The 22,744-nt window shown below is 47.6% G+C and overlaps 1 protein-coding gene across 2 annotated transcripts in view; it reads right to left on the bottom strand.

The window, feature by feature from the left end:
- Nucleotides 1-22,744, bottom strand: part of LOC147748563 (ras-related C3 botulinum toxin substrate 2-like) — a 242,582-nt gene that overhangs the window by 200,145 nt on the left and 19,693 nt on the right. For both annotated transcript variants that reach the window (XM_086963116.1, XM_086963111.1), the window contains exons 2-3: nucleotides 21,328-21,399; nucleotides 7,866-7,983 (exon numbers count right to left, since the gene is read on the bottom strand). In XM_086963116.1, the coding sequence (XP_086819242.1) occupies nucleotides 7,866-7,983; nucleotides 21,328-21,399 (190 nt within the window). The remainder of the gene's footprint in view (nucleotides 1-7,865; nucleotides 7,984-21,327; nucleotides 21,400-22,744) is intronic.

Below are 22,744 nucleotides of genomic sequence, written 5' to 3'. Positions count from 1 at the left end.
TCGCGGCCGTGAGGACTAACCTCCTCACTGAGGTCCTTAAACCGCAGTCAAGCTCGACAGAGCCTCTGCTGCCCTTTATTGAGGCCTTATTTAACGTTCTTCTGGGCACTTGGTCCAAGCCCGCTACAGGTCAGCCTGTGGATAGGAACGTGGCCAGGCGCCACCCCCCGGCTCCGGGCGACCCTTGCTTTCTGTCTGCCCACCCCACCCCGAGATCCTGGTTATCTAGGCCTCTAATTCCCAGACCACATTCCTGGAGGCTTCCCCCGATCGGGAATCCAAGAGGTACGAACAATACGGGAAGAAAGTATTCTCCTCCCTGAGTTTAGGAATGCGGTCAGTCAACACCGCTGCCTCTTGGGCCGCTACACCCACTCTCTGTGGGTTACGGTCGCGGACGTGCTGCCAGAATGCCAGGTAGTGGTCCGGGCTAAACTCGGCCAAGCCCTTTTGGAGGGTTGAGATGCGGCGCGTTATTCCATCCGGTGTGGGCTGGACACTACTGACTCACTAGGCAGAGCGATGGCAACGACGGTGGGGATTCGTCGGCACGCCTGGTTGAGGTCCGCCAACTTCTCGGCGGATGTCCAAAACACACTTATGGACATGCCGTTCGATGGCCGTCGCCTCTTTGGCGACAAGGCAGACCATGCGCTTGAGCGCTTTAAGGACTCCAGGGCTACGGCCAAGTCCTTGGGCCTCTCGGCCCCGCGTCAGCAGACGGCTGCTTTTCGCTCCATTTGTGGCCAAGGAAGGGGCCCCCCACACGTCCAGCCAGCCACAGGCCGCAGACTACCGTCCAGCGCGGTGGCGGACGTGGGAACCGCCGTGGCGGCGGTGGTGGACAACGGCCAAGCCAGTCCACACCTACCCCTGCCGCATCCGCCTCAAAACCTTCCTAGTCCGAGCTTTCAGGCCCATGTGACGCCAGTGGGGGGCAGGGTTTGCCATCACCACCTCCACTGGCGCACTGTCACGTCGGACAGGTGGGTGCTGTAAATCGTCCGAAGGGGCTACTCCCTCCTCTTCGAGACGTCCCCTCCAGCCATGCCACCGCAGTACCACCGCGTGTCGGGGGATCACTTGAAACCTCTGTAGGAGGAAGTTACCGCCCTCTTGGCCAAGTGGGCTATCGAGCGCGTTCCTGGGCCAGAAGTAGGGTGTGGTTGTTACTCCCACTAATTTCTGGTACCCAAGAAGGGCAAAGAGGTCCTACGCCCATTCTTGGACCTACGGAGCGTCAAAGGCTTCCTCCGGAAGGAGAAGTTCAAGATGCTGATATTGGCTCAGGTCTTAGCTGCCCTAGACCCTGGAGACTGGATGGTAGCGTTGGACTTGCAGGACGCTTATTTTCACATCCCCGTCCTGCCGGCCCACCGGCGTTACCTGCGGTTCACGGTAGGCCAGGAGCACTTTCAGTTTACTGTGCTCCCCTTCGGCCTTACCAGCGCCCCACGGGTGTTTCACGAAAGTGATGGCGGTGGTCGCAGCTCATCTGCGCAGGTTAAGGGTTTCAGTCTTCCCCTACCTCGATGACTGGTTGTTGAAGGCGGGCTCACCGCAGATAGTCGTCAGCTGCCTCCAGACAACGGCGGACCTCCAGCACCAGCTGGGGTTTTGCATCAACATGCAGAAGTCACACCTGTGCCCCTCTCAAAAGCTCCTCTTCATTGGAGTGGTCCTCGACTCGGCGCAGTTTCGGGTTTATCCTCCCGAACAGCGGGTCCGGGATATTCAGGCTCTGATTCCACTTTTTCAGCCTTTATCCCGGGTCTCGGTCAAGTTGACGCTGCAGCTTCTGGGGCTGATGGCCTCCTGCATCCTTCTGGTGCATCACGCCAGGTGGCGGATGCGGGCTCTGCAGTGAAACCTGAAGTTTCAGTGGGCCCAGTATCAGGGCAACCTGTCTGACCATGTCATGATCTCGGAGGGCACTGCGAGACAACTGCAGTGGTGGCTCACGGACTGCGATTGGGTCAGCGGCAGATCCCTCTCCCTTCCCCGGCCGGAGCACGTAGTTGTGACTGATGCATCCCTCCAGGGCTGGGGAGGCCACATGGGAGAGGCGGAGATCAGAGGCCTCTGGTCTTCAGTGGAGTCCCAGCTCCATATCAACCTTCTGGAGCTGCGGGCAATTCTTCTAGCACTAAAGGCATTCCTCCCCTCTGTCCTGGGGAGTGTAGTGCAGGTGTTCACGGACAACACCACCGCCATGTGGTACTGCAACAAACAGGGTGGGGTGGGGTCGTCGACCTTCTGCCAGGAGGCTCTGCGCTTCTGGCAGTGGCTGGCACATCAGGGCATGACCCTGGTGGTTCAACACCTGGCAGGTTCTCTGAACGCCAGGGCGGACGAGCTCAGCCGAAGGTGCATGATGGATCACGAATGGCATCTGAACTCGGACGTAGCGCAAGGCCACTTTCTGCAGTGGGGAGAGCCTTGGTTAGATCTATTCGCCACCGAAGAGAACGCGCAATGTCATTAGTTCTGCGCGTTGGAATTTCCAAGGCGGCACTCACTCTGGGACGCCTTTCGTCGCGAGTGGAGTTGCGGTCTGTTGTAGCCTTTTGCCTATACCACTTCTGCCCAGACTGCTGAAGAAAATCAAGCGCGACCGGGCCCAGGTCATCCTTATGGCTCTGGACTGGGTGCGAAGGTACTGGTATCCCGAGCTACTCAGTATGTCAGTCGATCCCCCGATTCGTATGCCTCTTCAGGAGGACCTTCTGTCGCAGCAGCAGGGGACGGTCCTCCACCCAAACCTGTCCAGTCTCCACCTCCATGCTTGGAGATTGAGCGGCGACAGTTGAGGCCATTTGACTTGCTTCCTGAAGTCTGTAATGTCATTCTGGCAGCCAGGCGTCCCTCCACAAAGTCGGTATACGCCCACAGATTTGTGGCATGGTGCACAGCAAAGGCTATGGATCCTCACAATGCTTCTCTTTCTGAGGTTCTCCTCTTCCTTCTTTCTCTTGCCCAGTAGGGCTTTGCTCTGGGCACTATCAAGGGCTACCTTTCTGCCCTTTCAACCTTCTTAAGGCTACCTGATCAGCCTTCTTTGTTGAAGTCCCCCATTGTAAACAGATTCTTAAAGGGCATCACTCATATGTTCCCTCCTGTTCCTTTCGTGATGCCCCAGTGGGACTTGAACCTGGTTCTAACTTACTTGATGTGCGCTCCCTTTGAGCCGCTTCATAACTGTCCTCTACGTCTTCTTACACTTAAGACTGCATTCCGTCCTCCAGGACTTTCTGGTGTGATTATTAGTTTGCAGACCCACCACGGGGGTTGGTATTGCTGGGGTATCTATTCTAAGGTAAGGAATCTATCACTAACGTCTCTCTTTCAGATGAACAAGTTACTACTTGTGTAATGATATATCTGTAAGAGACATTAGTTAGTGATAGATTCCTTACCGACCCACCCATCCTCCCTGTTCTGCGAACCGATATCTAGGGTTACGGTCATCCCCTTTGAGGGCCCTAGTTTCATGGCACCAGTGTTGGTTTTTATCATGGCTCTGCGTTTCTGCCGCGGAAAGGCTGTGTATAAGAACTGACGTCAGCTCGCGGAGGCGGCGTCTAAGTACTCCAATGACATCATCACGGCGCCCACGATGCCGACGGCGGACACGGAGCCGCGGACGACGCCTACCGACGCGCATGGGTACTATTCCGCAAAAATGTCCGGATCCAGTCTGACGCCTAGGGATATTTTAAGGTAAGGAATCTATCACTAACTAATGTCTCTTACAGATATATCGTTACACAAGTAGTAACTTGTGCGTTAATACCCCCTTAGCCTTTTATGCTGTATTTCCTGATGGGTTCTTGATCAAGATCAAAGACGTTCCTGAGATAGTAGTTTGCTTTGGAAATAACCAGGTAGCACAAGAAAGGACCCAACATTATGTATGTCACTTAAAAGGGGTGGATAAGTTGATAATATTGTTGACAGGAGCCAAACCTTCAGACAAAATGGGTGGACAGTAGAACAGTACAAAAGTTTATAACTAACAGTAGCATCCATAAAACACCAGCAAGTGCTAGCAGATGCTAGAGCAACATCCTTGTATGGAGCAGAGACCACGTAACTATACCTAATAAGAATCAGTTGATGAGTTCAACTACCTACTTTACAATCAGTACTTGATTTTTTTTTCATTATCATCTGTCCCTAATTCCTCATCACACCATATGTTCGTGCTGGAGTGACCTCCTTGTTGGTATGTCCTTTACAAGCTATTCCAAGCATTCATTTATTGCCACTCATAAATGATGTTAGATAGACTCGAGGTGTAAACCAGAAGTGTCCAGTTGAACCTTTCCAATCCTGTTGTATCTGCTCCATTGAGTCTTGATCTGTGGCAGCAATTTTGTGGCAGTTAATTCTAAAGACCTGATTTAGAGCGGGCGATAATGGAAAATCCTAAGATTTGTGGTCAAAGGTTTCCAGTGACAAACATGCTAAAGAAATGTCCTCTACCATAGGGATAGTATAGTGAAAGAACCTCCACCATGGATTCTCCTTCAGATTTGGGGGCTTTGGTGGAAATTGGATGATTCCAATCATCATCAAACTCCACATTGGACTGGAAACATTTTAGTAAAAAGAAATGAATGGCCTCTTTGGCCAACTAGTTCACCATACAAGTGAGAGCCCATTTGCTTGTAGTAGAAATTTTAAAGGTGATCAGAAGCATCACATTGATTCATGTAGCAAAATGTGGGTATATTTGTTTGGAGCAGATCTCATAAATCTAGTGACCTCACCTTATTTGAACACACGAATAGGGTAAATGTTGCATTGGGCTAAAACCATGAAGGATAACAGAAGCCCCTATGGGTTAGCTCCCAAACAAATAAACATCTGGCAAGTAAGTCTCTGTATCCATCATGGATAAAGTTATCGAGGTTTTGTATTTCCCATTCTAAGTGTTGGCTTACAAGTCTTGGGATTAAAAGTGTTGATGGCAACAAACCCCGGACTGGCATATGGTATCATCCAAGACTTATGATCACTTGGTATCTGTGCCGGTGGTGACACCTTTAACAAGATACATTTTCAGTGGTGTCGGTCACTGTGACCAGGATAAGCGCCCTGCCACCATGGTTGCTAAGGCCTGGGTTTTGACAGTGCATCTGAATAAAAAATGTATTCCTAATATTAGGTTTAGAGTTGGCTTGGGGGCCATCCCTTTCGTTCAATGGCTTTCTTCAACCGGCTTTTTTCAGCCATTGGCTGGTGTCTTTATGAATTACATCTTGTTTCAGCCCAGTGGAGTGCTTATCTCTCAGCCAATGCTACTGGTGGTTTGGGTGTATCCTTTTGCCTCCACTTGTGTTGTTGCTTTGAACTGCATGGGGGACTACTTTACAACTATAACCTTTGTTGTTCACTCCTTCTGGCTCCCTCCTGTGTGTCTCGCTAAAATGTGCTAACGCTGCATGCAACAGCCCATTAAACCGACACTTGTGGACGCTGCCAATGTTTGTTTTAAAATGGGGGCTTTGTTACTAAGATGAGACTCTGTATCTATGGTCAAGCTCTGCTAATAAGGTTGGGGTGGCGGGCTGTAAATAAGATAGGGGCTCGTTTTCTAAGTTTAGGGCCTGCTATCAAGATTGGACGTTGCTACTAAGTCTGTGGGCTTTAACAACGAATGTCTGCAGTTGGGCTTCAAAGAATGGACTCTGTTGGAAAACCAGGCCCATGGGTCCATGTAACCAAGTCAGCTGTTCGTTTAAATAGGTTGCACCCTGTTACTAGTATTAGGGTCCTGTTACTAATGAATGGTGGATGCGGTTTCAATGTTTGGTGTACTCTCATTTAGGCTGAAGCCCTGTTATTTGGGTCGTATCCATTCCAAGGTTAGGAGGTTCTTTGTGTTGCATAGGGAGGCAGTCTATATTCTTCACTGGTTTATCATAGTCTATAGCGCACAAGGCAGGCAGGTGTAGCTCAGCAGTCTGCTGCTCTTATATAGGAATTGCTTGGCATTCATGCGGTTCAACGCAGGAACCATCAAAACAACCTCTACCGTGGCTGTAGGTCAACACTTCCTGCTCCCCTTGTGCAAGGTCTGGTAAAAGTAACTTTTGTTGTAGTCTCAGACGCACCACTAAGAATGCCATTGTTCTTCCACCTGGTTAGGGGAACACAGTGGTTGGTGGGAAAATAATAGGCTAAGACCTCTCGTTTTAAAATACCAAATATGTTTTGATTCCAGACTTGAACAGTGAGCCGAGCACACACAATATTTTTGTTGGGCCATTAGGTACTGTTTTCTGTAAGGGGATTTAACCCAGCCAGACCAAATAACACTAATTTACCTCATCATCCAGTCCACATTTTTAGTTCTTGCCTCTAATTTAGGTCCTGCATACTTGTCAGTTGTCGAAAGACCTTTTATGTACAACACCAATACTTAAAGTTGACTTTGGGCACCCCCGTTGCTTTTCTTGTCAATCTCGTGTGCTTGCTTCTTATTCAGTAGCTTCCCCTTCCTCTGCTTCTGTTTGCCCTTCCCCTTGGGGTGGAGGGGTGGAAAACAGCTTCTTTATCATCTTTTTGAGTGGATAACCCGTATTCTTCCATGACAGATATGAGAGTTTACTATTTGCTTTTTGGTTTCTGTACTTCATATGAGTGCATGTGTTTTCTTCCTTTCTCCCAGTCCTTGCTGCCACAGTACGCACGCAACCAGAGTCATCACTCTGGAACCATTTGGGTTATTTTGCCACGGCTGCTGAACATCAACGACCACCATTTTTTAAAGATAGTTTTTATTTTATTTTAAATTGTTTTTATTTTTGCCTATTCTTCTCAGCATGGATGGCAAGCATTGCTGAAGCCATAAGTTTGGCTAACGACTTTCAAAGGCAAGACCTATTGGCTTTTCCGGATTCTGTTACAGAAAGCCTACAAATGCCTATTAATTTCTGTCCAAGGACAAACTTAGTCTTTGCTTACTGGATAAAGTTGAATTTAAAAGGAGCTGCATTTACATGGTGTACTTGTTGATTTCAGTATGGTCGTATATCACCCAAAATTGCATATGAAAATGAATCGCCCACCAATAAATGTAATAAATAGCCGATTTGCAAAGATTACTTTTCAGTAATTTGACGTAAAATGTCTTCCTTAGGCAAGCAAACATTAAAAGAACCTTCTGCGACGAACATCTCTTTGCAGACCGGGGCACCAAGCATGCATGTAGCCTTTAACCAATCACCCCAAAAAAAAACAAAGCTTTAGGTGAGGTGCAGCATTGGATCATCGCTGCCACAGCAGGCCGCGTTACCAGACCAGGCGCAAAAAGTGGCAGTTGGCCAGCCCCCCATCTTCCAAGGGGCCCTCTGGGAAAGCGCCTTTTCTCTGTATAACACCACTATTTTTTAATCTCAACTGATTTCCCTGTTTTACCTACCTTTATCTCTAACTCTGTCTCTCTCTTCCCAGTGTCATCTTAAGGTTTTAGGGTCCCCAACCAAGAAATATTTTGGCTGTTTTTGTGTGATCCCCACTTTTTAAAGTACTATTCAATATTGTTTTGCTTTGTGGATGTTTGAAGTAGTAGAAATGGGTAATACATTCAAAGTCGTTGTGAACAGGGACTCCAAAAATGCCTTGCCCGGGCCCCCAAAACAATCCTAGAGATGACCCTACAGTAGCTTCCTAAGGTAACTGCTCTTTCACTAACATGGGTTCCATTTGACCATACTCTAATACTACTAACGTAGATTATTTACTTTAAATAGCCTAATAGTCTTTGTTCTGTGTTTCCTAACCCTCTCGACCAGGCAGTGTTCAGAAAGCACTTTTTTGATACATTCAGACCCAAGCAAGCCCTGTATTTAACATACCGTCTGGGGGTAGGAGAGGGGCCGCAGCCGGTCGTAGTCCTCCTGGCCTGCCGTGTCCCAGAGTCCGAGGTTCACTGGTTTGCTGTCGACCATCACATTGGCGGAGTAATTATCGAACCTGGAACCAGCACATGAAAACAGGTCAGAGGCAGGAGGGAAGGGAGGCCGAAACAGGAGTGGAAAGGCAGAGAAAGGGTAAAAGTAACCAAGAAATGAAAAGGGTAGGGAAACCGAGAGACATTGGAGGGAGAGAGTAATATTGAAAGAAATTGAGGGAAGAGGAAATAGCGAGGAACAGGATGGAAACTAAGAGAGGAGGCATTGTTTATTTTTTTTGTTCATTTTGATTTTTCCATAGGGTAACCCTAGCCACTTGGCAGCTTGAGGCATTTTATAAACAATGACAATTAACAGTTATCGAGGAAAATGGGTCCATATATAAAAGAAATATAGGTATTGTAAAACAGAAGAAATGGGAAGAGGGCATCACTATGTATAGCAGCTTAGTTGAAGGGATATTGACTTGGACCAGTAACTCTTGAAGTCTTTTTTCCTTTTGCCTTTTTACTCTTGTTGTCTCTTTTTTTCTTGCCCTCCAGAGCTTTCCCGTTTTCCCACAGCTGCTAACCCACGCGGTCCCTCCCTCCTCCACTGCGCTGTTTCTCCCATTCCCTGCTTCCCGCCTCCCAGCTGACCAGCTGTCCCCCTCACACTGCTTAATGGCCACGCACAACAGACGCGCCACTTGCATGCTAAAGGTGCGCCAAATGCAAGCCAGTCTGCGGCTGTCCGCAACCCGACTGCGCCCAGTGACAGGGACCCTTGTCCTCCTACCCACCACGCTACAATGCCAGCATCCTCCATGATCTCAACCCCAGATGCAACAACTGCCAGCTTTTAATGCCAACCAACACCCACGACCCGCTCTCCTGCCTTCACTGCCACCTCACTTTTACCCACCTCCGTACCCAGGCTCCCTCCCCAAACCTACCGACCCTCACCACAACCAAGCCTCTCACGTGCATCCTCCTCAACATACGATCCCTCCACAAACATGCCACTGAGATCTGAGACCTCCTTGACACCGCCTCACCTGAACTCCAGCTGAATGCCAGACATTGCCTCCGCCATCCCCAGTGGCTAGAAGATCATCTGCAAGGACCGTCCCATCTGGCCAGGAGGAGGTATCGCCATCATCCACAAAAGCTTCCTCCACCTCACCACTCAAACGAACCAACGACCCACTTGGAACACCTCCACTTCCAGATCCAGACCAACCCGAAAACCACCCTCTGCGACACCGTCGTCTACTGACCACTTGGTCCCTGTGCCTCTTTCACTAACGCCATTGTCAACCTCATCGCACCATAACCCCTCTCATCCTCCCACCAAATCCTACTCGGAGACCTCATTTTCCACCTGGACAACCAAAACGATCCCAACACCTCCTTCCTCCTTAAGAACATCACCAACATAGGACTTAAACAGCTAGTCACCTCTCCCAAAAACACAGCAGGACATACACTTGACTCCGTCTTCGCCGCAGGAAACAGCGTCTCCTACAGCCACACTACCGGACTTCTCTGGACCGACCACCACTACATCCACTTCTCTGTCAACAAACCCAGAGCACACCAGCACGCCCACCTGTAACCCTGTAGAAGCTGAAAAAGAGTCTTAAAAGATCAACTCACCATCTTCCTCAACGACACATCACCACCGACATCCTCAGACATCAACACCACAGCATGCAACCTCCACCAATGGATCGCAAACTGTGCTGACACCCTTGCCCCCTCAAGAAAGCCACTAGCAAACATGTCAAGAAAGCAAGCTGGTTCCCCCTGCACTTCAAGAGTCCAGACTCAACTGTAGACGGCTCGAGAAGACATGGAGGAACAACAACCCGGAAGCCCACACCGCCTTTAAATCATCCATCGCCGCACTCCACCACCTCATCAAAACCACAAGGAAAAAGGCCCTCTTAGACAGGATGACCCCCAATGCACACAATAGCAAAGAGCTCTTCAGCATCATCAAGAAGATTGTCAAACCCAAACACCGAGGCCACAGGCGTCCAACCCTCCCAAGACTTCTGCATCAGACTCTGCACCGTCTTCTATCACAAGATCATGACTATCTACGACAACTTCGACACCAAAGACCACCCCACTGCGCCAGCAACCACCACAACCGATGCTGACCCCTCCACCCCTAGACCGCCTCTACACAGCTGGTCCCCACTCACCACAGACGACACCATAAAGACCATGAAAAGCATCCACTCTGGAGCACCTTCAAACTCCTGCCCGCACTGCATCTTCTACAGAGTCGCCTACGCCATCGCACCCAAGCTATGCCGAACCATCAGCTGCTCCCTCAAGACCAACGCTTTCCCAGATGAATGGTGTAGGAGAGTAGGGTCTGCTTCCTATGGTTACCCCCACTTTTTGCTGTGATTCTCTGGTTTTTCGACTTTAGTGTGGCTGTGGACATGCTAATCAGGCCCACAGAGCAGCTGTTCTCTCTCTAAATTGATACCATGTACTTTAGGTACATACCAGATTGGTTACTGGGTCACCCTTGTGACCCCCTGTATAGTGTACCATAGGTACCCAGGGCATATTTGCACCTTAGGCCTTCCAGGGGATGCAGCATGTATTTGTGGTATTGGTTCGTATGTGTCGTGTTGTGGGCGTGGATTGTCTCGTGGTATGATAGTGTATGATAGCGCGTGTTTGTGTGTGCACGTGTGGAGTGTGTGGAATGCATGGGATATGAGAATGTTTATGTCGTAGTGAAGGCAGTTGCTGAAGGAGGAGGGTTGGAGGTTGGAGGCGTGTTCATTGCCGCTGTATTTATACTTCATGAAATAAAGAAGTAAGGAACTGGATTTGCCTGCGTCTTCTTTTCAACAGTATTCTGCCACCCCTGGTCTGCCTTCCAAACTGACACCACAGGTCTGTTCACACAGCCTGGGTAAGGTGGTGTAATCACCCCTTACTTAGATATAGTATACCTATATATATATATATATATACATATAGCCACATATACAACTATAAGTCACTCCTATGGCAGGTCTTAACAATCCTGGAGGCAGAGTGCTTGGTTTTATGTGAGAGGGTGCCCTAGCATGAGCTGAGCCCCTCTGCAGCTTTTGGAACTATCTCCATATAGCTGTTCTATAATATAGCCATACCAAATACTCTTAAGGGCATTATAATCCTCGCGGTTAATGCTAACTTTGGTTTGGCTTTAACAAAACATGTTGTGTAAGGTGTAAAACACCTTGGAATACTACCTACCCCCCCCCGCCAGTCCTGGCAGCGGGGGTAGCATGCCACCCTTCTAGAGGGAGAAGACAGGTAGTTACTGGTTTACCCGTTTAAAGTTAAACAGAGCCTCAGCATCACAAAATGGATGCTGCTGCCACAGACACGAGTCTGACCTCCTGTTGCTGGACGAAACTCTGGCAGGGGAGGCCTGTACAAAAGATTTCCTGTCCAGGGAGGTGCCAGCACCTCCCCAGACAAGATTTTGTGTATTGGGCCAGGGAGGGCTGCATTCAGTGAATGCTTTCCAGACACTGCCTGGGGCACACAAGGTGCTCCATGCATTTTCCAGTTCAACCCGGTTGCTGGGGCACTCTGCCCCAGCTCTGGCGCGAAACTGGACAAAGGGAAAGGGGTGTAACCACCCCCTTCCCAGGTCCACCCATAGGAGGGACCTTAAGGGTAGTCCAGCCCCTAAACGTAGTATAAGTATAGGAGCCCAGTCACTAGGACTTTAGATTACCCTGGACGAAACTTTGAAACATAGATCCTGGACCTTTGACATTCCGTTTCGACTGGAAGACGGAAGACATCTCCCTTGTGGTCAAGGAGTGACGACCCTGTTCAAACAGGCACCAACAGCAACTTTGCCAGTCTGCATTTTCTAGTTTCCCACCGGATCCCGAGGAATCTGCGACACAGGACACGGACTTCCAGACATCTCTGACCCCCACCTTCGCTCACAGCAAAGCTGAGACCCGTGGGAGACACGAGAGACGTGGGACCGGAACTCCTGGACTTCCTGCATTTTGCAAGCTTCACTCACTTCACAAGGTAACTCAAAGTCGTGCATTGGGGTGCTTGAAGCCTCAGACCTGAGCACCATTTGCACCGAAGCTCAGAGGCCCCCAATGCATGAGTGACCCTTGCGCCCCGCTTTTGCATTTCAGCTCGACGCGTCATGGCGATTCCTATTCCGTTGGCTAGTGAGCCCCCAAAGACTTTCCTTTACATCTAACTTGCTCTCCTGGTTGCTCCAGGCTTGATCCAACTTCCCTACAAAGGAGAAGTTCCTCAGACCTTGCTGGTCTACAGCGAAGCCAATCTCGACATCCTGCTTGGGTTGCGTTTGCCAAGGCTTGTTGGGTCCAGTCCGGATCCTTCGCGTGACAGCTCGAATCCAGCTCCTGGTTGTCGTCGACGCCTCCTGGTCCTCGTTGCTGAAGAGACAAATTCACATCTTCACCTGAAATCACCCAACATCTGGTGGCATCTTTCTATCGCCGCCCTGGTCACTGGCAAGTGACTCAGACTCTGTCCCTTCTGCTTTCAGGTTCTACTGATCTTCGATCCACCCTTGAATCCACCCGGACACTTTTCCTCCCGTCCCCTACAGCACTTATTTGCATCTCTCCATTGAAAATGACGACGAACCCCGACACGAAAAGACACCTATGCACCCGGCTTCCCTGGGTGAGGTAACACGAGTACTCCGGTGCTTCCGTGGGTCTTGACTCTCAAAGTGTCCTAGTTTAAAAGGGTTCCATCTTAATCCATCCGGAAGTGTCCTTAAATTGTATATTTGTAACTTCTACGTTTCCCATAGAAAGTCAATGGTAACCCGCAGCTATGTTTAGACACTGCACGCATCTCCCGGGGGCCTCCTACTTATTTATTTATTTATTTATTGTAAAGTTTTGTATAGCGCGAACAAGACCCGTGGGTATCAGAGCGCTTAACATAGAGGTATATGAGAATGACATATATATACGACAGTTATACGGACAACAAATATGAGGTAGATGATACATATACAATATACAATATACGTGTGCAGTTCGCGTTGATAGTCAATGGTAGGTGTACTTCTATCTTAGGTAAAATGTAGAAGCAAGTCTGACAGTTAGGTCATGCTCAGATCGTGAATGTTCTATTCTAGGTAGTGTATTTCTTCAACAGAAAGCTCTTTACTTCTCGCTTAAATGATGCCACATTTTGGATCTTCCTGATGTTAGGAGGGAGTGAGTTCCATATTCTGGGGGCAGCTCCGGAGAACGCTCTGTCATAAGTTTTTTTCTTGTGGAAAAGGGCTGGCCGTAATAGGAATTCCTCAGTACTCCTCGCTGGTCGATTACCTCCCGATAGCTGAATTTTCTTCGCTAGGTATCTTGGGGTGTTGTGGTGTAGCGCTTTATGGGTGATACATGACATCTTCATTTGGATTCTCGCTTCGTAGGGTAACCAGCTTAAGGCTTTCAAGTGTGGCGATATATGATCGTATTTTCTTGATCCGGTGATAATTCTTGCCGCAGCGTTTAGGCAAGCTTTCAATGGCGCTGTGGACAATTTTGGTAGTCCTGCTAAGGTGGTGCAGCCATATTCGATCCTAGAGATAACTAAGGATTGGATTGCTAATTTGAGATCCGCTTCTGAAATGAATGGTTTCAATTTTCTTAAGTAGTTCAGGTGGAATCGGGCATTTTTTGCCATTGAGTTGATATGTGCTTTCATGTCCAGATTCTCGTCCAGAGTGATTCCTAGCGATTTCGCTGACTTGATTAGTGTTGGGGTGCAGTTTAGCGCAGTCACCACTTTCGTCCATTCCTTTATTTCTGTATGGCTCCTAGCTGGTGAGATTAGTAGGAACTCTGTTTTGTGAGCGTTCAACTTCAGCTGGTTGGTGGTTAGCCATTGTAGAGCCATTTTTAGAGTCTCGTTCATTAGCTCCATGTCTTTTAGGGAAGAGATCTTTAAGTATATTTGCGTGTCATCTGCATACATGTGATAGGATATCTGTGATTTTTGGAGGATTTCTGTGAGAGGTTCGACGTAGAGGTTAAACAGATCTGGGGATAATGATGATCCTTGAGGGACTCCAATTGAAATAGGGCATGGAGGTGAAATAGACTGGTTGACCAGGAATCGCTGTGTTCTGTTCTGTAGAAAAGAGATAAACCATTCCAGCACAGTTCCTGACAGGCCCATCCTGTCCCGTAACCTGGTCAATAGAGCTTCGTGATTTACCGTGTCGAAGGCCGAGGACAGATCTAGGAGAATCAGTAGACATGCTTTGTTTTGGTCAAGTGCCTGTAGAGCATCATCGACAATATGGAGGATCGCTGTTTCAGTGCTGTGTCCTGCTCTGAATCCTGATTGGCATTCATCAAGCAATGAAAATTTGGTGATGTGTCGGCTTAGTTGGTTCTGAACGCATTTCTCAATTAGTTTGGCCAGTAGCGGGATGTTGGTCACTGGGCGAAAGTTGTTTGGGTCTGATCTATCTGCTGAGGGTTTTTTGATTATGGGAGCAACTTGACCTGTTTTCAGGCAGTCTGGGAGGATCCCTTGTGATAGTGAAGCATTTATAATTTCAGTCCATATTGGAACCAAAACGTGATTGATTTCTCTTACACATTTTTACACATCTTCTCTTACACATTTTACACACATTTTACACATCTTACACATACTTCCTAACTTTTGGTTGTTTAGAGTAGCCCCAGCGATTCCACAGGCCCTAGGCCTGCTTTCTAATTCTCTAGTGGTTCTTATACCACTATTTTAGTATATGGTTTGGGCAGCCTCTAGGGCATACTGTATACTGTGCAACTTATCATATATTAACTAAGTGACTTGCATTGTATTTTTACCTCTGACCTCCTAAAGAGTGCAGAGGGGTTGTGTTAAGAATAAATACATATATATTTGATATATACCTTGTGTGGTGTCCTTTCATTTGGTACTCAAGGGATTATAATTGGTAAAACAACTTGCCTAATACGCTCTCTGAAGTCTTAGCCTGATGACTGCTGGTCCATGCTACCACTAGGATAGCTTTCTGTAAGGTTGACTTTACAACCACCATCAATAAGGGTCGATTAGACTGGTGCAAGGTGCCCACTAGAACTAGTGGACATCATATGCCAGGGTAACTTCTCACAACTGGAAACACGCCAAGATTAACTCCCTCCTGAAGAAATCATCCGCGGACCCGACGGACCGCAAGAACTTCAGGCTCATCTCCCTGCTCCCCTTCCCAGCCACAGTCATTGAAAAAGCCATCAGCACCCAGCTCGCCAACTTTATTGAAACCAACCACATGCTGGACGTCTCCTAATCTGGATTCTGAAGCAATCATAGCACCTAGACCGCCCTCCTCCCTGCCACTGACGACATTCGCTCCCTCCTTGGCCAAGGTGAAACCGCGGCCCTCGTCCTACTGGCCCTCTCGGCATCCTCCAACACCATTTCCCACCACACCCTAGCCACAAGTCTCTACAATGCTGATATCCGAGACAAGCCTCTCAACTGAATCCGCTCCTTCCTCACCGGCAGAACACAAGTTATACTCCCACTGTGCCTCTCGGAACCAACAGAGATCAGCTGTGGAGTACCCCAGGGCTCATCCCCCAGCCCCACCCCCTTCAACGTCTACATGGCCCCCCTTCTCGCAGCCATCATCAGGAACCACAGGCTCAACATTGTCTCCTACGCCGATGACACCCAGCTGATCCTCTCCCTCACTAAAGAACCCACTCGCACCAGGAAGTAGTTCCACAAAGGAATGAAAGCCGTCGCCGCCTGGATGAAGGACAGCTGCCTGAAGCTCAACTCAGACAAGGCAGAAGTCCTTATCATGGGAGCCTCCCCTCTCCGCTTGGAACAACTCCTAATGGTCGTCTGTACTAGGAAGTCCCCCAACCCCCACAAACCACGCAAGACCCTCGGCATCGTACTGGACTCCTCTCTCACAATGGACCGCCAGATAAACACCGTCTCCAACTCACTCCATCTGCTTAGGAAGACCTTCAGGTGAATCCCCACCAAATCCAGGAAGACAGTCACCCATGCCCACATAAGCCTCAAGCCCGACTACCGCAACACATTCTACTCTAGTGTCAACCAGAAACTCCTCCGAAGACTTCAGAATGTCCAGAACGCCACAGCAAAACTAATCCTCATCATCCCTCATTGCAGCTACCTCACTCAACACCTTCGCGACCTCCACTGGCTCCCAGTCGAGAGAAGAATAACCCTCAAACTCCTCACCCATGCATACAAGGCTCTTCACAACGCCGGACCTGCATACTTGAATCACCGCCTCACATTCCAAGTATACAACAGACACCTCCGCTCTGCCCAGCTTTCTCTGGCTACCGTTCCATAAATCTGCAAGACCAGCACCGTAAGAATGTACTTCTTCTATTGCGCCTCCAAGACATGGAACACCCTGCCCATTCACTTCAGGAAGTCACCCTCTTTGATGCAATTCAGGAAGGACCTCTTGGTATGAACTCAGCACTTAGTCTGATCCGCTGCACCCCTCCCCAGCTCCCTCCCTCCCTCCTGCAGCGCCTTGAGACCCTCACAGGTGATTGGCCCCGCTTTAGAAACCCTGATTGATTGAAGGAGACAAGGATTGGGATCTGGTTCTACAGTCTGGCAGCAAGAGAACACCTGGTTTAAGGTCTTGCTTTTACGTTTTGGGGATTTTGAGTAGACGGCGTAATTTGCCCTTTCACTTTTTCTCTTTCTATGATGCATTAGTGAGGATTCTTTGTTGAAAAATCAGTGGAAGAGTTCCCAAGTCTCAGGGCCTTATGTGTGCTGATAGCTCGCTTGCCTGGGCACTTCTCGTGTATTTTTTTGAAATCTTTACCTATTTTCTGATCTAACTTCTCAAAGGCCAGTTGCTTTGAGGTGGAGAATACAAGAAGTGCCAAATGAACATACCACCACTTGTCCTGCGGGGACCCCTTTCCACCCAAAGCCAATAGTATCTGTGAGATAAGGGAGATTCAGGGGCCCATCGTCACATTCTGTAAGGAGTGGGGACAGTGGCGTAACGAAAGTTTGAGGGGGCCCCCCTGCAAAGTACATGGAGGGGGCCCCCCCCTCTGGAGTTAGTGAGAGGCTCTCAGTCCAGGGTACTGTTCTCAGGGGGCCCCATCGAGCTCGGGCCCCCTCGTAATATATATATATATATATATATATATATATATATATATATATATATATATATATATATATATATATATATATATATATATATATATATATATATATGTTATATATATATATATATATATATATATATATATATATGTATATGTATATATTCCTGCAATAGCACAAGTAAGGCAGTAAGTAAATAACATTGTTTATGTTCCATTTTCCAATTATGGCTTCCTGGAGGGGGACAGGTGATGGAGCATATACACACTTGGAAGCAACTCGAAACATAAGATTCACTTGGTGTGCCATTGTCATTTTATACATAATTAAAACTAAGGGGGAGAGGAAAGCTCATTATCGGACAGGTAGCATACCACACTGTAGAAAGTGATTGGTTGTAAAGGAGGTATATTTGCTTGTAAGCCTAAATGTGAAGCATTTTGGGGTCGAGCGTGAACGACCAGAGGGGTGCTCTTATCGGGCCTTGATCAGGACCACTGGAATTATGCAGCAGGGAGAACAAAATTATGTGGCAGTGTACACTATATTCTGTTACAAGAAAAGGCAAATTATGTGGCATAAAGCGTCATATTTCATGACAGTATTGCCTCATTATTTTGTCCTTTTTACACGTTAAAATCATCTGGAAAAAGGTTTACCTCTTTAGTACCATTTTGAGACCCCAATACAGAAATAAACAACACAAACATGACCAGTCATTGCTTGCCCTGTATGCAGCATATGTAACCACGTTTTTATTAACTTGTTGAGTTGTTTGAGCTAGGGATGCATTTTATTTGTTAAATTCTGCAAATAACACAGCAGGTGATGGATTATGTAGTAAATGCAGGACATCCATAATTTTAAGGAAAACCCACGGCCACAAAAATCACATAATTCCAGGGGCCTTGATCTTAAATTTAGTACACAGTGAGACAGAGAATGGTGGGAAATAGAGCATGGTCAGCTTATATTAAGCGGCTGCTATAGTTAAAACGCAGATACCATGCTGAGTTTATGGTAATTACCAAACGTTTCTCAATGCACCTCCGATGCTGTACACAACAGAAATAGAAGCTAGATTCACCACGTGTCAAACGCATCAGCATTCAACCTAACCAATCAGTGGGAAGTACCAAAGCTTACACGATTGAGTGCCAGGGGCGTAACACAGGCCCACGCAGCCCCCGCGTTGCGGGGGGGCCTCTGCCCTCCAGGGGCCCCCTGCGCTCCAGGGGCCCCCTCACTCAGAAAGCCTCTGCCCTCTTCATGATTCATCATGAACTAAAATGGTGCGCACGTCCGGCATCCTTTTAATAAACTCAATGGTGCAGACGTGTTGTAGCTCTGACATAAGAGTGACCTTGCTGCTCGCCAGAAAATGGAACGTCAACAGGTTTGTATTTGAGCCGAAATCTACGTGCACCCATTTCTGCCTGTGCGCATTTTACTCACGCTGCGTTCATGCGCTTGATGAATACAAAAGTTCAAGCGAGAGCCATAGACCGTTACGCAATCCACCATCATGAAAAAGCTAGCCAGCCACCTAGAGGGTGGCGTTCGTAAAATTACATTTGCAAAATCTCCCGGCCCATATCTGTCATAGCTAAACAAAGAAGTCGATTCCCTCTAGTTGGACAGTTAGATGTTACTTTTTCATTAAGCACTCAATCGTGTAAGCTTTGGTACTTCCCACTGATTGGTTAGGTTGAATGCTGATGCGTTTGACACGTGGTGAATCTAGCTTCTATTTCTGTTGTGTACAGCATCGGAGGTGCATTGAGAAACGTTTGGTAATTACCATAAACTCAGCATGGTATCTGCGTTTTAACTATAGCAGCCGCTTAATATAAGCTGACCATGCTCTATTTCCCACCATTCTCTGTCTCACTGTGTACTAAATTTAAGATCAAGGCCCCTGGAATTATGTGATTTTTGTGGCCGTGGGTTTTCCTTAAAATTATGGATGTCCTGCATTTACTACATAATCCATCACCTGCTGTGTTATTTGCAGAATTTAACAAATAAAATGCATCCCTAGCTCAAACAACTCAACAAGTTAATAAAAACGTGGTTACATATGCTGCATACAGGGCAAGCAATGACTGGTCATGTTTGTGTTGTTTATTTCTGTATTGGGGTCTCAAAATGGTACTAAAGAGGTAAACCTTTTTCCAGATGATTTTAACGTGTAAAAAGGACAAAATAATGAGGCAATACTGTCATGAAATATGACGCTTTATGCCACATAATTTGCCTTTTCTTGCAACAGAATATAGTGTACACTGCCACATAATTTTGTTCTCCCTGCTGCATAATTCCAGTGGTCCTGATCAAGGCCCGATAAGAGCACCCCTCTGGTCGTTCACGCTCGACCCCAAAATGCTTCACATTTAGGCTTACAAGCAAATATACCTCCTTTACAACCAATCACTTTCTACAGTGTGGTATGCTACCTGTCCGATAATGAGCTTCCCTCTCCCCCTTAGTTTTAATTATGTATAAAATGACAATGGCACACCAAGTGAATCTTATGTTTCGAGTTGCTTCCAAGTGTGTATATGCTCCATCACCTGTCCCCCTCCAGGAAGCCATAATTGGAAAATGGAACATAAACAATGTTATTTACTTACTGCCTTACTTGTGCTATTGCAGGAATATATACATATACATATATATATATATATATATATATATATATATATATATATATATATATATATATATATATATATTACGAGGGGGCCCGAGCTCGATGGGGCCCCCTGAGAACAGTACCCTGGACTGAGAGCCTCTCACTAACTCCAGAGGGGGGGGGCCCCCTCCATGTACTTTGCAGGGGGGCCCCCTCAACTTTCGTTACGCCACTGTGTGCTTAATGAAAAAGTAACATCTAACTGTCCAACTAGAGGGAATCGACTTCTTTGTTTAGCTATGACAGATATGGGCCGGGAGATTTTGCAAATGTAATTTTACGAACGCCACCCTCTAGGTGGCTGGCTAGCTTTTTCATGATGGTGGATTGCGTAACGGTCTATGGCTCTCGCTTGAACTTTTGTATTCATCAAGCGCATGAACGCAGCGTGAGTAAAATGCGCACAGGCAGAAATGGGTGCACGTAGATTTCGGCTCAAATACAAACCTGTTGACGTTCCATTTTCTGGCGAGCAGCAAGGTCACTCTTATGTCAGAGCTACAACACGTCTGCACCATTGAGTTTATTAAAAGGATGCCGGACGTGCGCACCATTTTAGTTCATGATGAATCATGAAGAGGGCAGAGGCTTTCTGAGTGAGGGGGCCCCTGGAGCGCAGGGGGCCCCTGGAGGGCAGAGGCCCCCCCGCAACGCGGGGGCTGCGTGGGCCTGTGTTACGCCCGGATCATTTTGCAATAGTCACTGTGCTCCTGTCGCATTAAAACTACTCAATAAATGGCTCCAGGCAGGCAGGTAAGTAAGGAAGTAGAAGCAGACTAGTCTTCCCTTATAACGGTACTAAAACAATCCGCTGTGCACCTGCAGCACGAAAGCCTGCAGTTTCTCCGTTCACCATCGAGCTGATGTGGCAAGGCGGGGCGGGGGTGCACCCGACAGGAAGCACAGAAGCAGAGATGCTGCGCTTGCAGGTTTTGGTCCCGCGTTCTACGAGTAACGAGCAGCGAGCGCGCGCGCGCATACCGATCTGTTAATCATTGGCTCACATGAGCCGCGTGGGCCTGGTGATGTCAGCCGGCACGAGGCCTCATATCCACACCACCCATGGGAGCTCGGAGTGGCTTATTCATAGCTTAGATTTACATTCCCAACCCGAAGTTAGACGGAGCTGCTGCCAGTCACACATTTCAGCATATCCCCCGTGAACGTAAGACTCTCCGGAAATGGCTTCTGACCAGCCCCCGAGAGGCCCCGAATGCACGCAGATTATTTGAGATAATTGGCCATCTGCAGATGCTGCTGTAAGAATATTTGGTGAATCAGGTCCCGAGTGTCTGTAAATAAACAGCTGCGTTTATACTACAGGCAGACTTTTTTTCCCAGTCTATTTATATTATGCTCCCGAATCCTTATTTTGACTAAGGCCTAATCTAGGGCCTCTCCTAGGAAGATTTTGCACCAATCTCATCCGATAACGCTTGACAGTCATTCTGCAAAAAGCATCTGCTTGGGGAGGAGCCTACTGGGTTTCAGGTGTAGAGAGGGAGGGCGGGGCAGATCTCGGCAGTCTGGTACTCACACTGTGGGGATGTATTCTCCAGGGAAGGCATTAGTGGTGTAGCTGATGAGCAGGCACGTTTTACCCACAGCTCTGGAAGAGAAAAAAGACAAGACTTCATTATAATGACTGCAGCCACTGGGCCCCAGTGTGGTCTGGTAAGCAGGGAGAAGTAAGAGGCGGAGGTGATGCTGGCCAAGGAGAGTATCAGGAAATGCGCATAGACAGAGGTAGAGATGGAGAAGAAGAGAGATTAGGAGAGTATGAGAGGGATAGAAAAGAGGGGAGAGGAGAAAATGAGACAGATGGAGAGGGAAGAGAGGAGAGAAAAGGAGATGGACACAGACATAGGTGGAGAGAAGAAGAGAGATAATGAGGGTATGAGAGACGTAAAAGAGGGAAGGGGAAAGAAGAGAAAGTGAGGCAGAAGGAGAGGGAAAGAGAGAAGAGAAAAGGGGGAGTCAAGAAGAGAGAAAGAAAGCGACAGAGGGGACAACAGAGACAAACAGAGACAAAGAGAACGAGAAAGTACGAAAATAGAGGGCGAGAGAGAACAGGCAACTGAAGAAAGGAGGAGAGAGAAATAGAGAGAGTAAGAGGCAGAATGTTTGAGGTAGAGGAAAGAAAAAGCGAGAGAAATATAAAATGGTGGGGATACATTCAGTGACATCAGTTTAAACATTAATTATTAGTTAGATTATATGACTGGGCATTTGACTTGCGTGAAGGTAAATCTAATTATCTGATCAACACTTAGGTTTCGATTAAAAACGTCAAACAAGAAATGAGCACACTTCGCAACAAGAAAAGTACATTTAAAACAAACCAACATAAAAAATTATCAATGTTCGAAGAACATGGGCCAAAAGAGTCTACACACGTTTCAAGGCAGAACATTCTCTTCGAGCTGCTGGCGGCAGGTGCTGTGTTGAAGTGACTGGACACGGAGAGTCCGAAAGAAACACACTGCCCCAGTATCACCCTTTGCCATGTCTAACTTCCTCATATAAACACCAATAACGTTGATATTTCACAAACAGGAACTTAGGAAACAGAGAAAAGTAACACTAGTCCCACAAAGGAATCGGACGCTCGTCAGTAAGAAGTTAAAGTCCGACGTCAAGGAGGCCTGCAGCTCTGAGAGGCCGCTGCTGGAAGATGCATAGCCTGCTGGAGTCCCATAGGTATCAACAAAAGCAAAAGGCAGCAGGGTAAACAGCAACTGCACTATCTAGGCTAGTCACAAGAGTGAATTGCACATTGTATTGCCCACCTCAATTGGCCAGCTGCCACATGACCATAAATACATCCAGAAGAGAAAGCTGATGAGCAATACACAAGATCAGCAAAAAATACAGTACACTTAAAGGAAAGTTCATTTAGCAGGCTTTGTAGGTTTCTGTTATAAGTCTTTATTTTTCAAAAATCTTTTGTAAAC

This window comes from Lissotriton vulgaris, chromosome 1_1 (assembly GCF_964263255.1).
Source record: "Lissotriton vulgaris chromosome 1_1, aLisVul1.2, whole genome shotgun sequence".
NCBI lineage: Eukaryota > Metazoa > Chordata > Amphibia > Caudata > Salamandridae > Lissotriton > Lissotriton vulgaris.
This window is presented reverse-complemented; position numbering and strand designations above follow the sequence as displayed.